The following is a 15,477-nucleotide window of genomic DNA, read 5'->3' on the forward strand; positions in this document are numbered from 1 at the left end:
TGATTATGTGTATTAGATGAATGAACAAGAGAAAGAAAGAAGTTGAGAATAATATTTGTCTCTTTCAGATTTCAAATTTTTATTGACATAGATGCATGAATGTGTTTATATGTGTGTGAGAAAGAGGCATAAAGAAGGAAAATTTGTGCCAAAAAATGCCAAAATAGTAGTGATGCGCGACCTCCACAAGGCAGTGAGGTCTAGAGGTAAACATGCACATCATGCGTCAACCTCTAGGTCCTTATGTGTCGACCTACACAAGGCAGTGAGGTCTGGATGTGACTTGTACAACATGTGCCGACCTCTGGGACCCCATGCGTCGACCTACACAGGACTATGTGACGACCTACAACTTATGTGCGTCGACCTATGCCTGGCAGAAGTGTTTTCATGGAGTTTTCCTTTTCTTATTCAGTGGATGTCGACCTCTAAGAGTTATGCATCGACCTATGGTATGCATTTTCATCCAAAACCATGTTTTTGTCTGGTGAATTTGATCCACAAGCATATGAACAGGTTTAGAATGATCATGGAAATATTTTTATTCAAGAGTGCACCTTAGGCTAAAAGGATATCGTCCAATACATTCTACTTATAAAGACCTAGTTTTGACATCACTCAAAATAAACTACTCGAGGAATGCTCTGACACACACATCACGAGAAACTACGATAGAATACGAATTTTCAATAGGTAGAATTAGGAAAAAATCACATCATCTACGCCGTTTTCAACAGGACTATCATAACCCATCCATTACCCTCTTCAGAAGACTCATTATTAATCACATTAGAAGAGGCACTATAAGTTTCATCACAATCTTCTATAGAACTCTCACGAGACTCAGAACTATCGCTAAGCACGATGAGGTTTCGGTTAGGTTGGTTAACCTCTAAACATGCATACATGAATAATTCCCCTACCTCGAATTTAAAGAAACTTGAAGCTTTGGCTATGGAAGCCCCTTCTCCTAGGATTTGCTATACTCTCCTTTGCCTCTTTCACAACATTTTCACATGCTGACAAATTCTCCCTAATTTTATTTCTTAAATAAGTAAAACCTAATTCTCCTTGATTTTAATTAATTTCTAAAAACTTCCCTCAACTCTTTATAACTCCACGCACCTCCCTAATTTTTTAAAAATCTATTTTACTACCCCAAAAACTCATATTCTCATATTTTCTCTATTAATTAATTAAAAAAATAAAAATATCTAATTAAATCTAGTTTACTACTAAATCACAAATCCTTACTTCTCCACTAATTCTATAAAACTTCAAGTATTTTTGGCAGAATCACATTTAAAATTATTCTTTCAAACTTAAGTATCTTCGAATGAATGACATTTAAACATCAACTTATTTTATAAAATCAAAATTTAGAATTTGTTGTATAAGCCAAAAATATTTCTAACATTGTATGCACTTTGAAGTAGTCTCAAGGCCAATCTCTAGACCATGTTGGTTTGTATTTGCCAAAAGAAGTTTTTAGTCATGGTCAAGATAGAGAACCAATGAGTACTACCGTTAATGTTGTATTCAAAGAAGTGTTCCAAAACATTTGAAAGGTGTGTTACTTACAAATATCTCTTCTTTTTTTTCCAACTACAAAGTAAATTGCAAATGCCATTGTTGTACTTATTAAAATTTTCAAGTCCAACGTTTCACTTCATTTTGAAGATTCGTGTTACAAGTCTATACAATGATATAATTGTTTGTAACACTTCTTTGTTTTTATTTCTTCTCTTGATACAATACATATAGAAGACCTTTAACACTCAGATTGTCGAAACTTTTATTATTATTGTATTATTATATGATTGTTCTTTGAACAATGTCAAATACTCTGATTTCTTTGGGTCATTTTGACAATATCATAAATATATTACTCGTACGAGAGCACGGATTTCTTATTAGTTTTTAATAATATTTTATTTTGAATTGTTGTTTTAAATGGTATGGTGCGAGAATTTTATTCTTGTTGAAATGTCTCCTATCACGGTTGTTTTTGCTTTTAAAAAATGGATTTTTTTTTTTTATAAAAAATTGATTTTTTAATACAGTTTTTAAAATTGGATTTTTTAAATCACTTAACAACCTATAAAATAAACATACAACATTGAAGATTAAAACATAGTTGAAATCGCAATTTTTTCAAAAATTGATATTTCAAAAATTATTTTAATGAAAAATTATTTGAAATAGCTTCCAAATTAAGTGAATTTTTGAAATTTCGATATCCATAAAAAATTTCAATAAAATGATGAAATATCTAAAATAATATTTTAAGTATAGCAATTAAAATCAAATTTTTATTTAAAACTTTATGAAAAGTTATTTTGTAAATATTTTTTACACAAAATTATGTGAAAATATATAAAATAAATAAACTGTGAACATATTTTAATGTAATCGAATATTTTTTGTGTGTTAAATACTAAAAAAATCATTAAGAAATGATATTAAAGACATTTCTAATCAAAGTATCTAGCCTATTTATATTCTAAATCAATCGATCTTTCAAAGGGAATAGAATGTCAACTTGAGAGAAAGAATCTACATGAAGTTAAGTTGTAAGAATATGGTAAAGATTAAATGAACCCGTTTTCAATATTTTAGTTGAATTAAATGGGAATAAACATCCTTCAAAAGTGATGGAATTTCTCCTGAATCAGACTGTGATCTGTTTGTTAACTAATATGAATCAACCTCTATATAAATCCCTTTATCAAGCTTAGTTTCTACATCAAGCCAATTAGCTCAAAAAATCTTCCAAAGATTCCTCCAAATAACACATAAGATAAAGAGCTTACTTTACCAACATCAATTAATGGACATGATCACAACGTTGGTGAGTGATAAGGCTGTGGTAATATTCAGCAAGAGCACATGTTGTATGAGTCACTCCATCTTGTCATTGATACGAAGCTTTGGTGCAAACCCTATTGTTTATGAGCTTGATGAGATGACAAATGGGCCACAAATTGAAAGAGCATTGATTCAATTTGGATGCCAACCAAGTGTACCAGCTGTGTTTATTGGTCAATAATTCATAGGTAGATCTAAAAGAATCATGACCCTCCATCTTCAAAATGAACTAGGAAAAATGCTCAAATGAAGTTTAGAGGTACATGGATCAAGTACTTTCATTTTGTTAAAAATGTCAAAGCTAAGTGTTTTAAAGAAGTTGTAGCAAAAGTGTTATAAATAAATATAATTGACAATATATAAATAGTAATATGAATGGTTTACTTTCATTTTATAGTATGTGGTTTGTTAAACAAAGTTTTATAGGTTTAGACTTATTTTTCTACTTAAATAAATTAACTATCGTATTATATTATAGCTTAAATGCAGTTTTAGTCCCCTTATTTTACTTTTTTTAAATTTTTAGTCCCTCTATTTTATTTCTCAGCTTTTTGGTCCCCCTATTAAGTTTTGATTGGGTTTTTTTTGTCTTTCCTCATTTTGATCTATTTGGCCGTTGTAAAAGCTGATGTGTCATATAAAAAATCCTGCCACCTCACTTATTGAAATTAAAAACATTGAAAAATAATTATATCAATTTTTAAGTAAGTTAACTATTAAAAAAAGTATTTTAAAATAAATGAAAACTTGTAATTAATTATTACGAATCCTATTGTGTGTTGGATGTGTGCAGATGTGTGAACCGTATTCTGCTTCTCATCCCGTCCTCTTTGTGAGCTCCACCTTCATCAATTTGTTCAAACCCTAATCCGTGTGAAATCCGTGTGAAACTTGCACCTTCATCAAGTTGTAAAATTTGCAATTCTCTCAAGGAAGCATCCACAACAAATTTGTTAATTGGAGCAAATTTAATTCATTCATAATTTAGAGCAATATTAATTCACACATACTGCAATGACACAAATTTGGAGCAATATTAATGCATTCATAATTTATCATTACATGGTTGTTTCACAAATCTAAACAACTAAACAACAACACCACAACATGGTTGTTTCACAAACCTAAACAACTAAACAACAACGCCACAACATGGATGTTTCCAAAACCTAACCAACTAAACAACAACATCACAACATGGTTTAAAAACCTAAGTAACTAATCAACAGCATGACAACATGGTTGTTTCGAAACCTAATGTGCATCCCAATTGTTGCAACTAGTCCCATTAATAACACAATGCCCATCCTAATTGTAAACTTCAACTGCAATTTCACAAATTTCATCTTCATCGTCAATTCATTCTCCTTCTGCTTGAATTCATTGGCTTTATTCTTCTCTATAATTAACTGCTCATTCAATGAAGAAATTAACTCTTTTGCTCTTGGAGTCATCTCTTCATCGTACCAAACAAAATGGTTTGCACATTTTGTGTCCCTGAATCTACAAAGAACGCATGAAAAAAGTTACTTTCGAATCAAACAGAAACAGGGCTTAAGCGTATAATAAAGTGATTTATAGAGCTTCAATACCTTATACATTCCACACCCATAGAAACGACGTCCTGGATTAGCATCAGTCCATGCTGTCATCAATGGTGCATCCAACCCACATCTGCATTCGTCACGGATGAAAGGAGATTTGCTGCGAATGCTTACTTGGGAAAATTGAGACATGATTGTTTGAAAAATATGGTTGGATTAGGGTTTCACACGGGTTTCACACGGATTAGGATTTGAACAAATTTGCTGCGGATGCTTCCTTGGGAGAATTGCAAATTTTACAACTTGATGAAGGTGCAAGTTTCACACGGATTAGGGTTTGAACAAATTGATGAAGGTGGAGCTCACAAAAGGGAGGGGATGAGAAGCAAAATACGGTTCACACATCCAACTCACAATAGGATTTAGTAAAAATTAATTACAAGTTTTAATTTATTTTAAAATACTTTTTTAATAGTAAACTTATTTAAAAATTGATATGTTTGATTTTTAAGATTTTTAATTTCAATAAGTGAGGTGGCAGGATATTTTATGTGACACATCAACTTTTACAACTGCCAAATAGACCAAAATGAGGAGGGACCAAAAAAACCCAGTCAAAGTTTAATAGGGGGCCAGAACGCGGAGAAATAAAATAGGGGGACTAAAAGTTCAAAAAAAGTAAAATAGGGGGACTAAAACTGCATTTAAGCTTAAATAATATGAGTTGCTGCTGATATGAGTTGCTGCCGCCATTGGGAGACCTTGGTCGTTTGGAATGATAACTCTAATTCCCCAACTGCCTTCAACACTCAGATTAGCATCCAAATTACTTTTTAACCAACCTTTTTCCGGCTTTGACTTGTTCATGTTATTGATATGTAAAGATACAATAATTGTGTCAAAGATTAAAACAACTAGAAAGTTCAACAAGCATTCCAAATAAGGACCTAAACTCAGATGAAAACAAATAATGAGGGTACATGTTAGATCGAAATAACATTTTGCAATCTAAGGATGACTTTGCATACCTTGGCACTGAATTTCTTCTCAAGCTATCCAACAAACCTGACATGATTCTTTCAGAAAGCCATCCTCAGTCTGTAGGTTACATTATAAGCACAACCTTGCCATTGCAAGAAACATCAATATGGTTGTGCTTTATTAAAAAATTGTACAAATTGAGATAAGGAGAAAACATTAGTATCATCAAACAAACAACACAAAAACACATTCTTTCACAGCTGATTTGATGTATAAATCCTTTAGCCCAATTTTGAGCTCATGGTTGGCAGTAAAGTTTGACTGGATTCTGGTTTCCTTTCTGCTTATGACGAGTGTAACAATTTTTCAAAGTTGTGTTTATCACTAGGTTGTTGTAGCGCCTCGAAAAATATTGAGCAATTAAGTCGTCATCGAGATTTATTTGTCCCAAAAGGAACGAGAAAATATCGAGTAAAATCCAATGAAGAATGGTCATTGCAACCAATAGAAAGGGTACGAGATTCGGTTATGTAAGAGAAATGTATTACACCCCTCACATCCATCGTAGTCGATGGGAACCGTTTAGTTCGTGTGTGTTTGAGTGGTAGTGTGATAATTTGCTAACTTCTACTTAATGACCGAGAAAGCAGAAAGAAGAAGGGTTTTGTTTTTACATGATTTTGAGTTCGCCAATATATCACATCTTTGTGTCTACGTACTCCCTTGTGCAACGGGAAAGTCGGAACTCTGTAGTTCTTGTTGAAAAAAGCTAGAAGTTTGTGGGTTGATTTTAAAGAATGACACGTTAGACATTTCAAACATTTGAACCTCGACTTGTTTACCTCGTATGAAAGGCTAAGTGCCGTGCATTCATTTTTGAAATGGCGCAAACATACCCTCTTTGTGAAAAGGTTTTCGACGTCGCATAAGAGCAAAAAGACAAGTTTGATGAATTGAAGTTGTTTTTATGTGGGTGACAAGCATTGGAACATAAGCATTAACGTCTAACACTCCAAGTACTCAGACAGAGAGGACATAATCATCCTGGCCATCTTTTTCATCCCAAATAGTTTTAATATTAAAAGAAGGTGAAGTGAAACAAAGTTAGGTTGTTATTTAGGGTTCATTTGAGGAAACAAGTGTAGGATTGCAAGTTGAAAAAGAACTAATAACCTAAACACTTGAGAAAGAGGGGATATAAGCATTCCAACCATCTTTTCCAATTTTATGTTAAAAAAATTTTTAAGAAAAAGTCACTCGACGTTAGATCGAGGTTTGAAGATTTAGTATACGGGTCAAGAGAACTTTATTCGGGCCATGATTAATCAATACATACCATGTAACTTATCCTTAATTAATCTCGTGAGAATAGTCGTGCCTACTCCCAAGTGTGAAACCCTTATTCACTTGGGAATTTGGTATATGGACCAATAGTACTTGAGTCAGGTTATGATTAATCATCACAAGCCATATGACTTATCCTTGATTAATCTAGTGAGAATAGGCACGCCTATCCATAACTATGAAACCCTTATTTATTTGAGAATTTTGTATATGAACCAAGACACTAAAGTTAGATTCAATTATTAAGTGTGTGAAGTGAACAAGTGTGGATAATTGAGAGTAAAATAAATAAAACATACAAGCCCATATAATTTGGCTCACACAAACATAAATGATAAAGTGCATAAAGATGACCTAATTTTTAAGTGTAAGCTAGCAAAGTGGACTAGCCTCCAGACGACCAATTGGAACAATGGATCGAATATTTCATAATGTAAGAAGGCCTAGAAACCAGCGTGTAAGTGTGCTTGTGTGGTCATTGCGATACTTAAAAGCTTTATCACTTTACGGGTTTAAAATGACTCATAATCGAATATTAATTTTCAAGATGATCTTTTGGTTGTGCACATACAAATGAAGATGAATAATTAAATAAATATGTAGACAAAACTAAATACTAATTATTACAAAACTTTAGGGGGAGTTTGATACATTGTTTATGAATAGGAATGGAACCAAATCGAACAACCAAACCAATTAAAATCCATAAATAAATTACACAATACAACCAAATCGAATTACTTAAATAATTAATTAAATTAAATAATCTTTTTAATAGAACCAATTAATAAATTAATAGTGTTAAATAAAACATATTTAAAAGAATTAATCATCTAAATATATATATATATATTTTTATATTTTTATGAATTAGGAAAATTAATTAAAATAAAGTAAAGCTACTGAAAGAAATAAATAAATGGGCTGGGAGTGAGATTATGAAACTCGTCCAAAGCCCAACATGAAAGGTTGTTGGAAAATCCTGTATGGAGTGGTCTTCGCGTGTTGATCAAAGACTCCATCCTGGCAGCTGATCTCCTAGCATTGACTGGAGTATGCGTGGTGAGTGGTTGATGATAATGAGTGTATGGTAAGAGAGTGGACGCGCGTGCACGAATCCACCGATAGTCCTTCAGTGTCACGGTGGACACTTGTTACGTGTAATGAACATAAAACAAAACCTACATCCTTATTGTTCTAATCTTACTCTCTGTCTACCATCACACCCTCATCTCTCTCACTCTTCATATTCTTTTCTTCACCACCTTTCTAAATCCCGGCCACAATCCTCCGGAGAAAGGCGGCGGCGTACAGTGGTCGCCACCATCTTCTCCGGCAACACCATCTCCAAACTCAAAACCCAACAACACAAACCCTCTTGTTTTTACACATAGGTTCTGAATCTCAACTCAAAAACTATTAAACCCCCTTATCAAATACTATGCATGAACAACTCAATAATGTTGCACAAAGTTAGTTAGGAGTTAGTTACTTACTGTTACACACTGTTAGCTGAAGATTTCGTTTTGCAAATATATGATTCTTCGAAGAATAAAAATTCGAAGAAGAGATGGTTACTGATGACCATCGTTTGAAGATAAGAAAATGGCTCCTGATGGCCATGCTTCGAGAGTGAAGATTTCTAAGTCACAGCGGAGATGATGAACACTGAAGCTCATAGGAGTGCATGTCTTCGAAGACTTAGGCAAATTTCATGAAATATGTTAAAGTATTACTAATTAGCGTGTTTTCGTAGTGTTTTAATGTTAAATACACTGCCACGCGTCGAAGAAGGACTTAGGCGGGAAGATTTGAAATTCGAAGACGGTTTCGTAACTGTCTAACAACAGATGGCATCCCTGGAGTTCTTATGAGAAACGTGGCATTAGATTAGCGTAGGGCCGTTAAGGTCGAAATTAGTATAAATAGGAGTCTTAATGTTAGGATTCTGTGTGTTCATTTTGTACAAATCACTCACATATTACTCAAGTATCAAGTGTTAAAGAGAAAGAGTTCGCTGAGAAATGTACGTATGACACCACCATTTTAATACATGTGTATTCCCTTTTCGTTTTCAGATATCTTTTCAGTATTATTGCATTTCATTTACTTCTTGCCATTTACATTCTTGTACTGTTATTTTCATGTCATTTACTTTTGAAGTATTTAATATTTCTGCAATTTTAGATTCTTTGCACTTTAAACAGCTTTCGTTTCATGTCTTCTTTTTACTTACCCTTTTGTTGAAGTTATACTTGCCTATAACAAAGTCACTATCAAGTTTACTTGTTTTATTCGAAGAAACTCTTATTGACAAAGATAAATCATAAATATGGTTCGAACGACCATTAATAACAATCTTTTTGACTATGTGTCCTAGGATCAATCTAGTCGATCCTGCGAGTAACCAAATCATATTTACTTATAGTTTGGAAGACTAGCGGTTGTTTACCGGAAATCACCGTAAACAAATTGGCACGCCCAGTGGGACTGTGTCAACCAGATTGTTTTTAATCAATTGTTTTATTTTTGTCTAGAAAATATCAAGACCTTGTATGAACCTTAGGAACGGTAAGTTAACGAACAGTGCACAACCGATTCCCAAACGAAGGTACAACAAGAAAATGGTCGTCACGACCAGTGCAGGGTGAGATCAAGATCCCCCACAAGGTTCAGGATCAGGCGCAGCAAATTCGACTTCCACTCAAGGAGCACGGGATATACCAGGTCCAAATGGGTCAAGACCTGCAGATAATTCCCAGGCCATCCTTGAGAATAATACAGGACCATTAGGGACTGTTCCAGTTTCAGTGTCAACCACTGCACCTTCATCCACAAGCGCAGAGGATATACCGTTTTCCTCGACAAATGCTGCAAATAACTTGTTTAGTCAAGGCACAAACTCTGCTTTCGAATGGAGGCCAAATAACCCATACAGAATGCCATACCCATATGGAACAGGCGTACGAGGGGCTGGGCCTACATATGCTACAACTAATAATGCGACGTTTTCGCCAAATGTTGGTTCAGTGGGTTGAAGTGCACACAACACTAGTTTTTCTACCCAGATACCCATGTTTACCACAAATAACCAAGCAGCATTCCGGCAAGAAATGGATGCAAGCAACCATGATATGTTAGGGGCTTTGGCCAAAGAGTTGGCTTCAATTTTGAACCCACTAGCGACGAATATTGCTAGTACAAATCGGGAAAACGTGGAGACTTTCCAAAAGATATCATCTCAAATGAATCGAATGGCAGATTTCATGGGAGTGCCACCACCTAGAAGAAAAGACAAACAGCCTTTGAATCAAGAAGTGAGGCCTGTTTTGGAGCGTATACAAGATGTGGATCCCCCATCTAGGACAGCCACTAGGGATGTAGGCCCCTCACGAAGAACAGAAACGATCGAAGGAACTCAAGTGATTAATTTAGAGGCTTCGAATCAAAGAACCGTTCCCATTCGACAGGAAACGGAAGAAGAAGAGCGACCCAGATTAAGGATTGTGGGTAGGAACGAACATCCAGATGAGATTGTCCAGAGAGTCAGAAGGGAAAATCTGGCTACGGAAAATAACCTAACTGCCATGATAGAAAGGGTTATGGCCAATAATGGCCTTAGTACTGGACTTCGACGTCCAAACTATACGTCCCCCATATCAGATTACATTATGCAGACAGAATTGCCTAGGGGCACTAAGGTACCTAAGTTTACAAAGTTTTCAGGCGAAACTAGCGAGTCAACTGTGGAACATATTGCCAGATATTTGACAGAAGCAGGGGATTTAGCAGGAAACGAGGATTTACGGATCAAATACTTCCCTAGTTCGCTAACAAAGAATGCGTTCATTTGGTTCACCACTTTGCCACCAAACTCGATAGATGCATGGGCATACTTGGAAAGGTTATTCCATGAACAATTCTATATGGGTCAAACCAAGATAAGTTTGAAGGAATTGGCTAGTATTGAGAGGAAGTTTACAGAACCAATTGATGATTACTTGAATAGGTTCCGTCTGTTGAAATCTAGATGTTTCACAACTGTCCCAGAACATGAATTAGTCGAAATGGCTGCAGGGGGTTTAGATTATTCAATTAGAAAGAAATTAGATACTCAGTATCTTAGGGATATGGCCCAGTTAGCAGATAGGGTTCGACAAGTCGAACGCTTGAAGGCAGAAAAGGTTAGGGCAAATAAAAACTATAAGAAGGAAAGGGTAGCGTATGTCGAAGCAGAGGACGCTGGTGATGAGTCTCTTAGCGACTCATACAACCCTGAAGAAGTCGAAATAGATGTGGCTGAATTAAGAGAAGAGCCACCTTATGCCTGCAAATTACTCAACCCTGCAAATGGAAAAAACCCAGTAGAAAACGATAAGAATGATAGGTTCCCTAAGAAAACTTACACATTCGACATCACCAAATGTGACGAGATATTTGATTTACTAGTAAAAGATGGCCAAATGATACTGCCTCCAAATTCCAAAATTCCTCCATTAGAACAACGAAAGAAGAGAGGTTTTTGCAAATATCATGGTTTTTTAGGCCATAAAACTTCACAATGTTTTCTTTTCAGCGATCTAATTCAAAATGCTATCAAAGATGGGAGGTTGAAGTTTGCTGACAAGACCAAGAGTCACATGAAGGTCGATACCAATCCTCTGAACATCGCTGATTCTAGCCTCTGTGAGCCAGTGGATGTCAACATGGTGGAGGCATCTGAAGTCGAAGTTGCAGAAACTAAGGCAGTGTTCGATGGAGAGCAGGCTACTGAGAGTATGAATAACCATATAATCTTCGATACTGATGTCGAAGAATCTCCAAGGACAGAGATAACTGAAATTTCGAGGGGAGAGAACAGCGAGGCCACTGAAGACCTCAGAATGAAACTCCAGAAAGTCTAGATCTCTGAAGTTCCTCCAGCAATCGTTAGCATGGTCAGCGCCAGACGTCCAGTTTCTGAATTTGGTGAAATAGAGACATGGCTAACAAGGCAAAAAGGGGGGTATTGAAGTTCCTTTAAGAGGGGAAAGCTTCAAGGACTACCTTTGGGGTTGTCATGAGAGGAACGGTGGAAAACAATGGATGTGCCCAAGGTGTTCGATCATGCTGAATCGAAGGGTCGAAGCTAACTTCGAAAGGGCTCGACGCGAAAGATGGGAACACCCAGGGAGAGAACCAAATCCCCTACTACAAGTGTACCCAAGGATGGAGGAGAGCTTAGTAGGATTTTTGGTCAGATGTCACAAAGGCAATACTGAAGTTGCACTATGTCCCAGATGTGGGGCAGTCTATGATGAAATGCTGGCACGATCCTTCGAACGTGTGTACTGCTACATGGGTCGAGAAACTCAGGGGTTGCGTCCTAACCTATACGGTTTCGACATATGGACTCCCACGAAGAGACCTGATAGTCCACACCCCAGAGTTCGAACGGTAACATTCAAAGTCCCTGCAGATGCACCCAGGGATAGATGGGTGCAAGCTGGTGCAAGAGAAAACAAATGGCGGAGTTGGGACCAAGGAGGAAGAACTGCAATGGCATACAGGAAGCAATTTCAAAAACCAAATCGAGAGGTGTATCGATTGGAGAATTACAAAGGAAAAAATCCTATGTCCCGATCCCAGTGGAGAAGGCATCAGAGAATAAAAAAGGCTCAAAAGGAATACATGCCAAGAGAAGCTGGAGAGTCTAGTAGCAACCAAGTCCCACGCCAGGGGGCAAAGTCAGACAAACCTCCAGTGGAACGCAGGCTATTCGAAGCTGAAAAGATCTTGGATGAAGAAGAAAAGATGCATCCATAAACCTCAACTGCAATGTTGTGTTCGTGCTTCCTCATGAGTTCAATCAGGAAACGGAAGTTGAAGACTGCGAGGAGGCTGACATCGAAGAAATGGCAAAACACAGACCTGTGTGTTATTATGTGCTGAATAACGGTGCAGTTGAAGAACAGAACGCTTTCTTCGAAAGGCCTGATGAAGGTATGCGAAATCATTTGAAGCCACTCTATATCAGGGCTAAAATTGAGAATGTTGGCATCAATAAAGTCCTAGTTAATGGGGGAGCAGCAGTGAACCTAATGCCTCAATACATGCTAAAAAGAATTGGTATGTTCGATACTGATATAAGGCCACATAACATGGTTTTATCTAACTACGAAGGCAAGATAGGACAAACACTAGGAGTTGTTCAGGTCAATTTGACAGTAGGCTCAGTCACGAGGCCAACTATGTTTATGGTTATACCAGCAAAAGCAAACTACAACCTTTTGCTTGGTAGAGAATGGATTCATGGAGTGGCAACTGTGCCCTCAACAATGCATCAAAGGGTGACAATTTGGAGGGAAGACGGTATAGTAGAGAATATCGAAGGAGATTAGAGCTACTATATGGCTGAAGTTAACCAGGTTAATAAAACTAACTTCGATAGGAATTTGGCAAACATAAGTCCTTGTCATGCGGCAGAAGAGATGTACACCCCAAATAAGAATGCGTTGTACTATTTAACTCTACACCCAAATGGATTCCAGTGGGATAGAGAGATCATGGATGGCCCAGCAGATCCAACACCATTGGAGAATTATCCAACAGAACGGCCGACAGGCTGGGACGATGACATTAATAATGTCTGAGTTTTCTTTCTTTGAAAAGATTTCGGCTTACGTGGCCGAGAATAAAAGAAAGGCGGCTCTCGAGGCCGAACTATCAAATGCGAAGATTGACACACGTCTAACCAAGAAGGAAGTCACAGATTTAGAGATACATATGAGTTCCAAATCTTCTGAAGATTCGTTTCAAGTCGAAAGAACCATAAGAGAAGAATCGAGTCAAAGGTTAGATGCAATTTACGATGAAGAGCCTTTGGGATTCGAAAAAGATCCAATGGCACCAAATATAAAGATGTTAGCTCAAGATCTACTCGAAGAAGTAAATCTTGGAGACGAAGATCAAAAAAGAATAACATATATCAGCGCGAAACTAGAACCAGAATTAAAGGCAACGGTCATCAAACTGTTGAAGGAAAACAAAGATTGTTTTGCTTGGGATTATGACGAGATGCCCGGTCTAGGAAGAGATTTGGTCGAATTAAAACTACCAATAAAGGAAGGAAAGAAGCCTATAAAGCAGACTCCCAGGAGATTCGCGCCAGAGATTCATTCGAAGATTAAAGCAGAGGTCGAAAGGCTTCTACGCTGCAAGTTCATCCAAACTACAAAGTATGTTGAATGGATTGCTAATATAGTGCCTGTAATTAAAAAGAATGGTTCATTAAGAGTATGCATAGACTTTCGTGATCTTAATGCAGCCACCCCTAAAGATGAGTATCCCATGCCTGTGGCAGAAATGCTAGTAGACTCAGCAGCAGGCTTCGAGTATTTGAGCATGTTAGATGGATATTCTGGATACAATAAGATCTTTATTGCAGAAGATGATGTATCCAAAATGGCGTTTCGTTGCCCAGGGGCAATAGGTACTTACGAATGGATTGTAATGCCGTTTGGTTTAAAAAATGCTGGGGCAACTTATCAAAGAGCAATGAATTCTATATTCCATGACTTCATAGAAACATTCATGCAAGTATATATAGATGACATTGTGGTAAAATCCACCTCAGATGTAACTCATCTCAATCATCTGAGCCAATCATTCGAAAGGATGAGGAAACATGGCTTGAAGATGAACCCCCTCAAATGTGCTTTCTTTGTGCAGGCATGTGCTTTCTTTGTGCAGACAGGTGATTTCTTGGGTTTTGTAGTCCACAAAAAGGGAATAGAAATTAACCAGAATAAGACGAAAGCCATAATGGAAACCAAGTCTCCATCAACGAAGAAAGAACTACAATCTTTATTGGGAAAGATAAACTTCTTAAGGAGATTTATCTCTAATTTGAGTGGACGCACACAAGCCTTCTCACCTCTACTGCGGCTTAAGCAAGGAAAATTCGAATGGAATGCTGAACATCAAGAAGCTTTTGATAAAATCAAGTAATACTTGACTTGTCCACCAATTCTATCTCCCCCAAATGGGAAGAAGCACATGCGCCTATATATTTCAGCTTCAGATAAAACAATAGGCAGCATGCTGGCGCAAGAAGATGAGAACGACATCGAAAGAGCCATTTATTACTTAAGTAGAGTACTCAATGATGCAGAGACTAGATATACCGCTATAGAAAAACTCTGCCTGTGCTTGTATTTCTCTTGTATCAAACTTAAGTATTATATAAAGCCAGTTGATGTTTATGTTTCGTCTCATTGTGATGTTATTAAGCATATGTTATCCAAGCCTATACTGCATAGTCGAATCGGTAAATGGGCTTTAGCCCTAACTGAATATTCACTAATATTTCAGCCTCTCAAGGCAATGAAAGGTCAAATTTGTCAAACTTCATTGTCGACCATGCAGTAGCTGAGAGTCATCAACAGTATGTGGGTTTAAAACCTTGGAAGTTATACTTCGACGGTTCAACGCACAGAGAGGGAACCGGAGTTGGTTTGTTGATAATTTCTCCTGATGGAATTCCAACAAAGCTCAAGTATAAAATCGAGGGTCCGCTATGCTCCAACAACGAAGCTGAGTACGAAGCATTAATAGCTGGGCTTGAAGCTTTGTTAGAATTGGGGGCAACCAGAGTCGAAATTAAAGGGGACTCTGAATTGGTCATTAAACAACTGACAAAGGAATACAAGTGCATCAAAGAAAATTTGATCATGTACTTTGTCATAGCAAATAGGCTACT

At 36.7% G+C, this 15,477-nt stretch overlaps 1 protein-coding gene and 1 pseudogene across 1 annotated transcript; one reads left to right on the plus strand and one right to left on the minus strand.

Moving 5' to 3' along the window:
• Positions 1-2,760: 2,760 nt before the first annotated feature.
• Positions 2,761-3,257, plus strand: LOC131614866 (monothiol glutaredoxin-S1-like; annotated as a pseudogene).
• Positions 3,258-4,070: 813 nt separating this feature from the next.
• On the minus strand, positions 4,071-4,604 carry LOC131652117 (uncharacterized protein At4g04775-like). Its single transcript, XM_058921898.1, has 2 exons — positions 4,468-4,604; positions 4,071-4,371 (listed from the first exon to the last, which is right to left on the minus strand). The coding sequence occupies exons 1-2, from the start codon at positions 4,602-4,604 to the stop codon at positions 4,071-4,073; spliced, it is 438 nt and encodes a 145-aa protein (XP_058777881.1).
• Positions 4,605-15,477: the final 10,873 nt, after the last annotated feature.

The sequence above is a fragment of the Vicia villosa genome, linkage group LG1, assembly GCF_029867415.1.
Source record: "Vicia villosa cultivar HV-30 ecotype Madison, WI linkage group LG1, Vvil1.0, whole genome shotgun sequence".
In the NCBI taxonomy this organism is placed as follows: domain Eukaryota; kingdom Viridiplantae; phylum Streptophyta; class Magnoliopsida; order Fabales; family Fabaceae; genus Vicia; species Vicia villosa.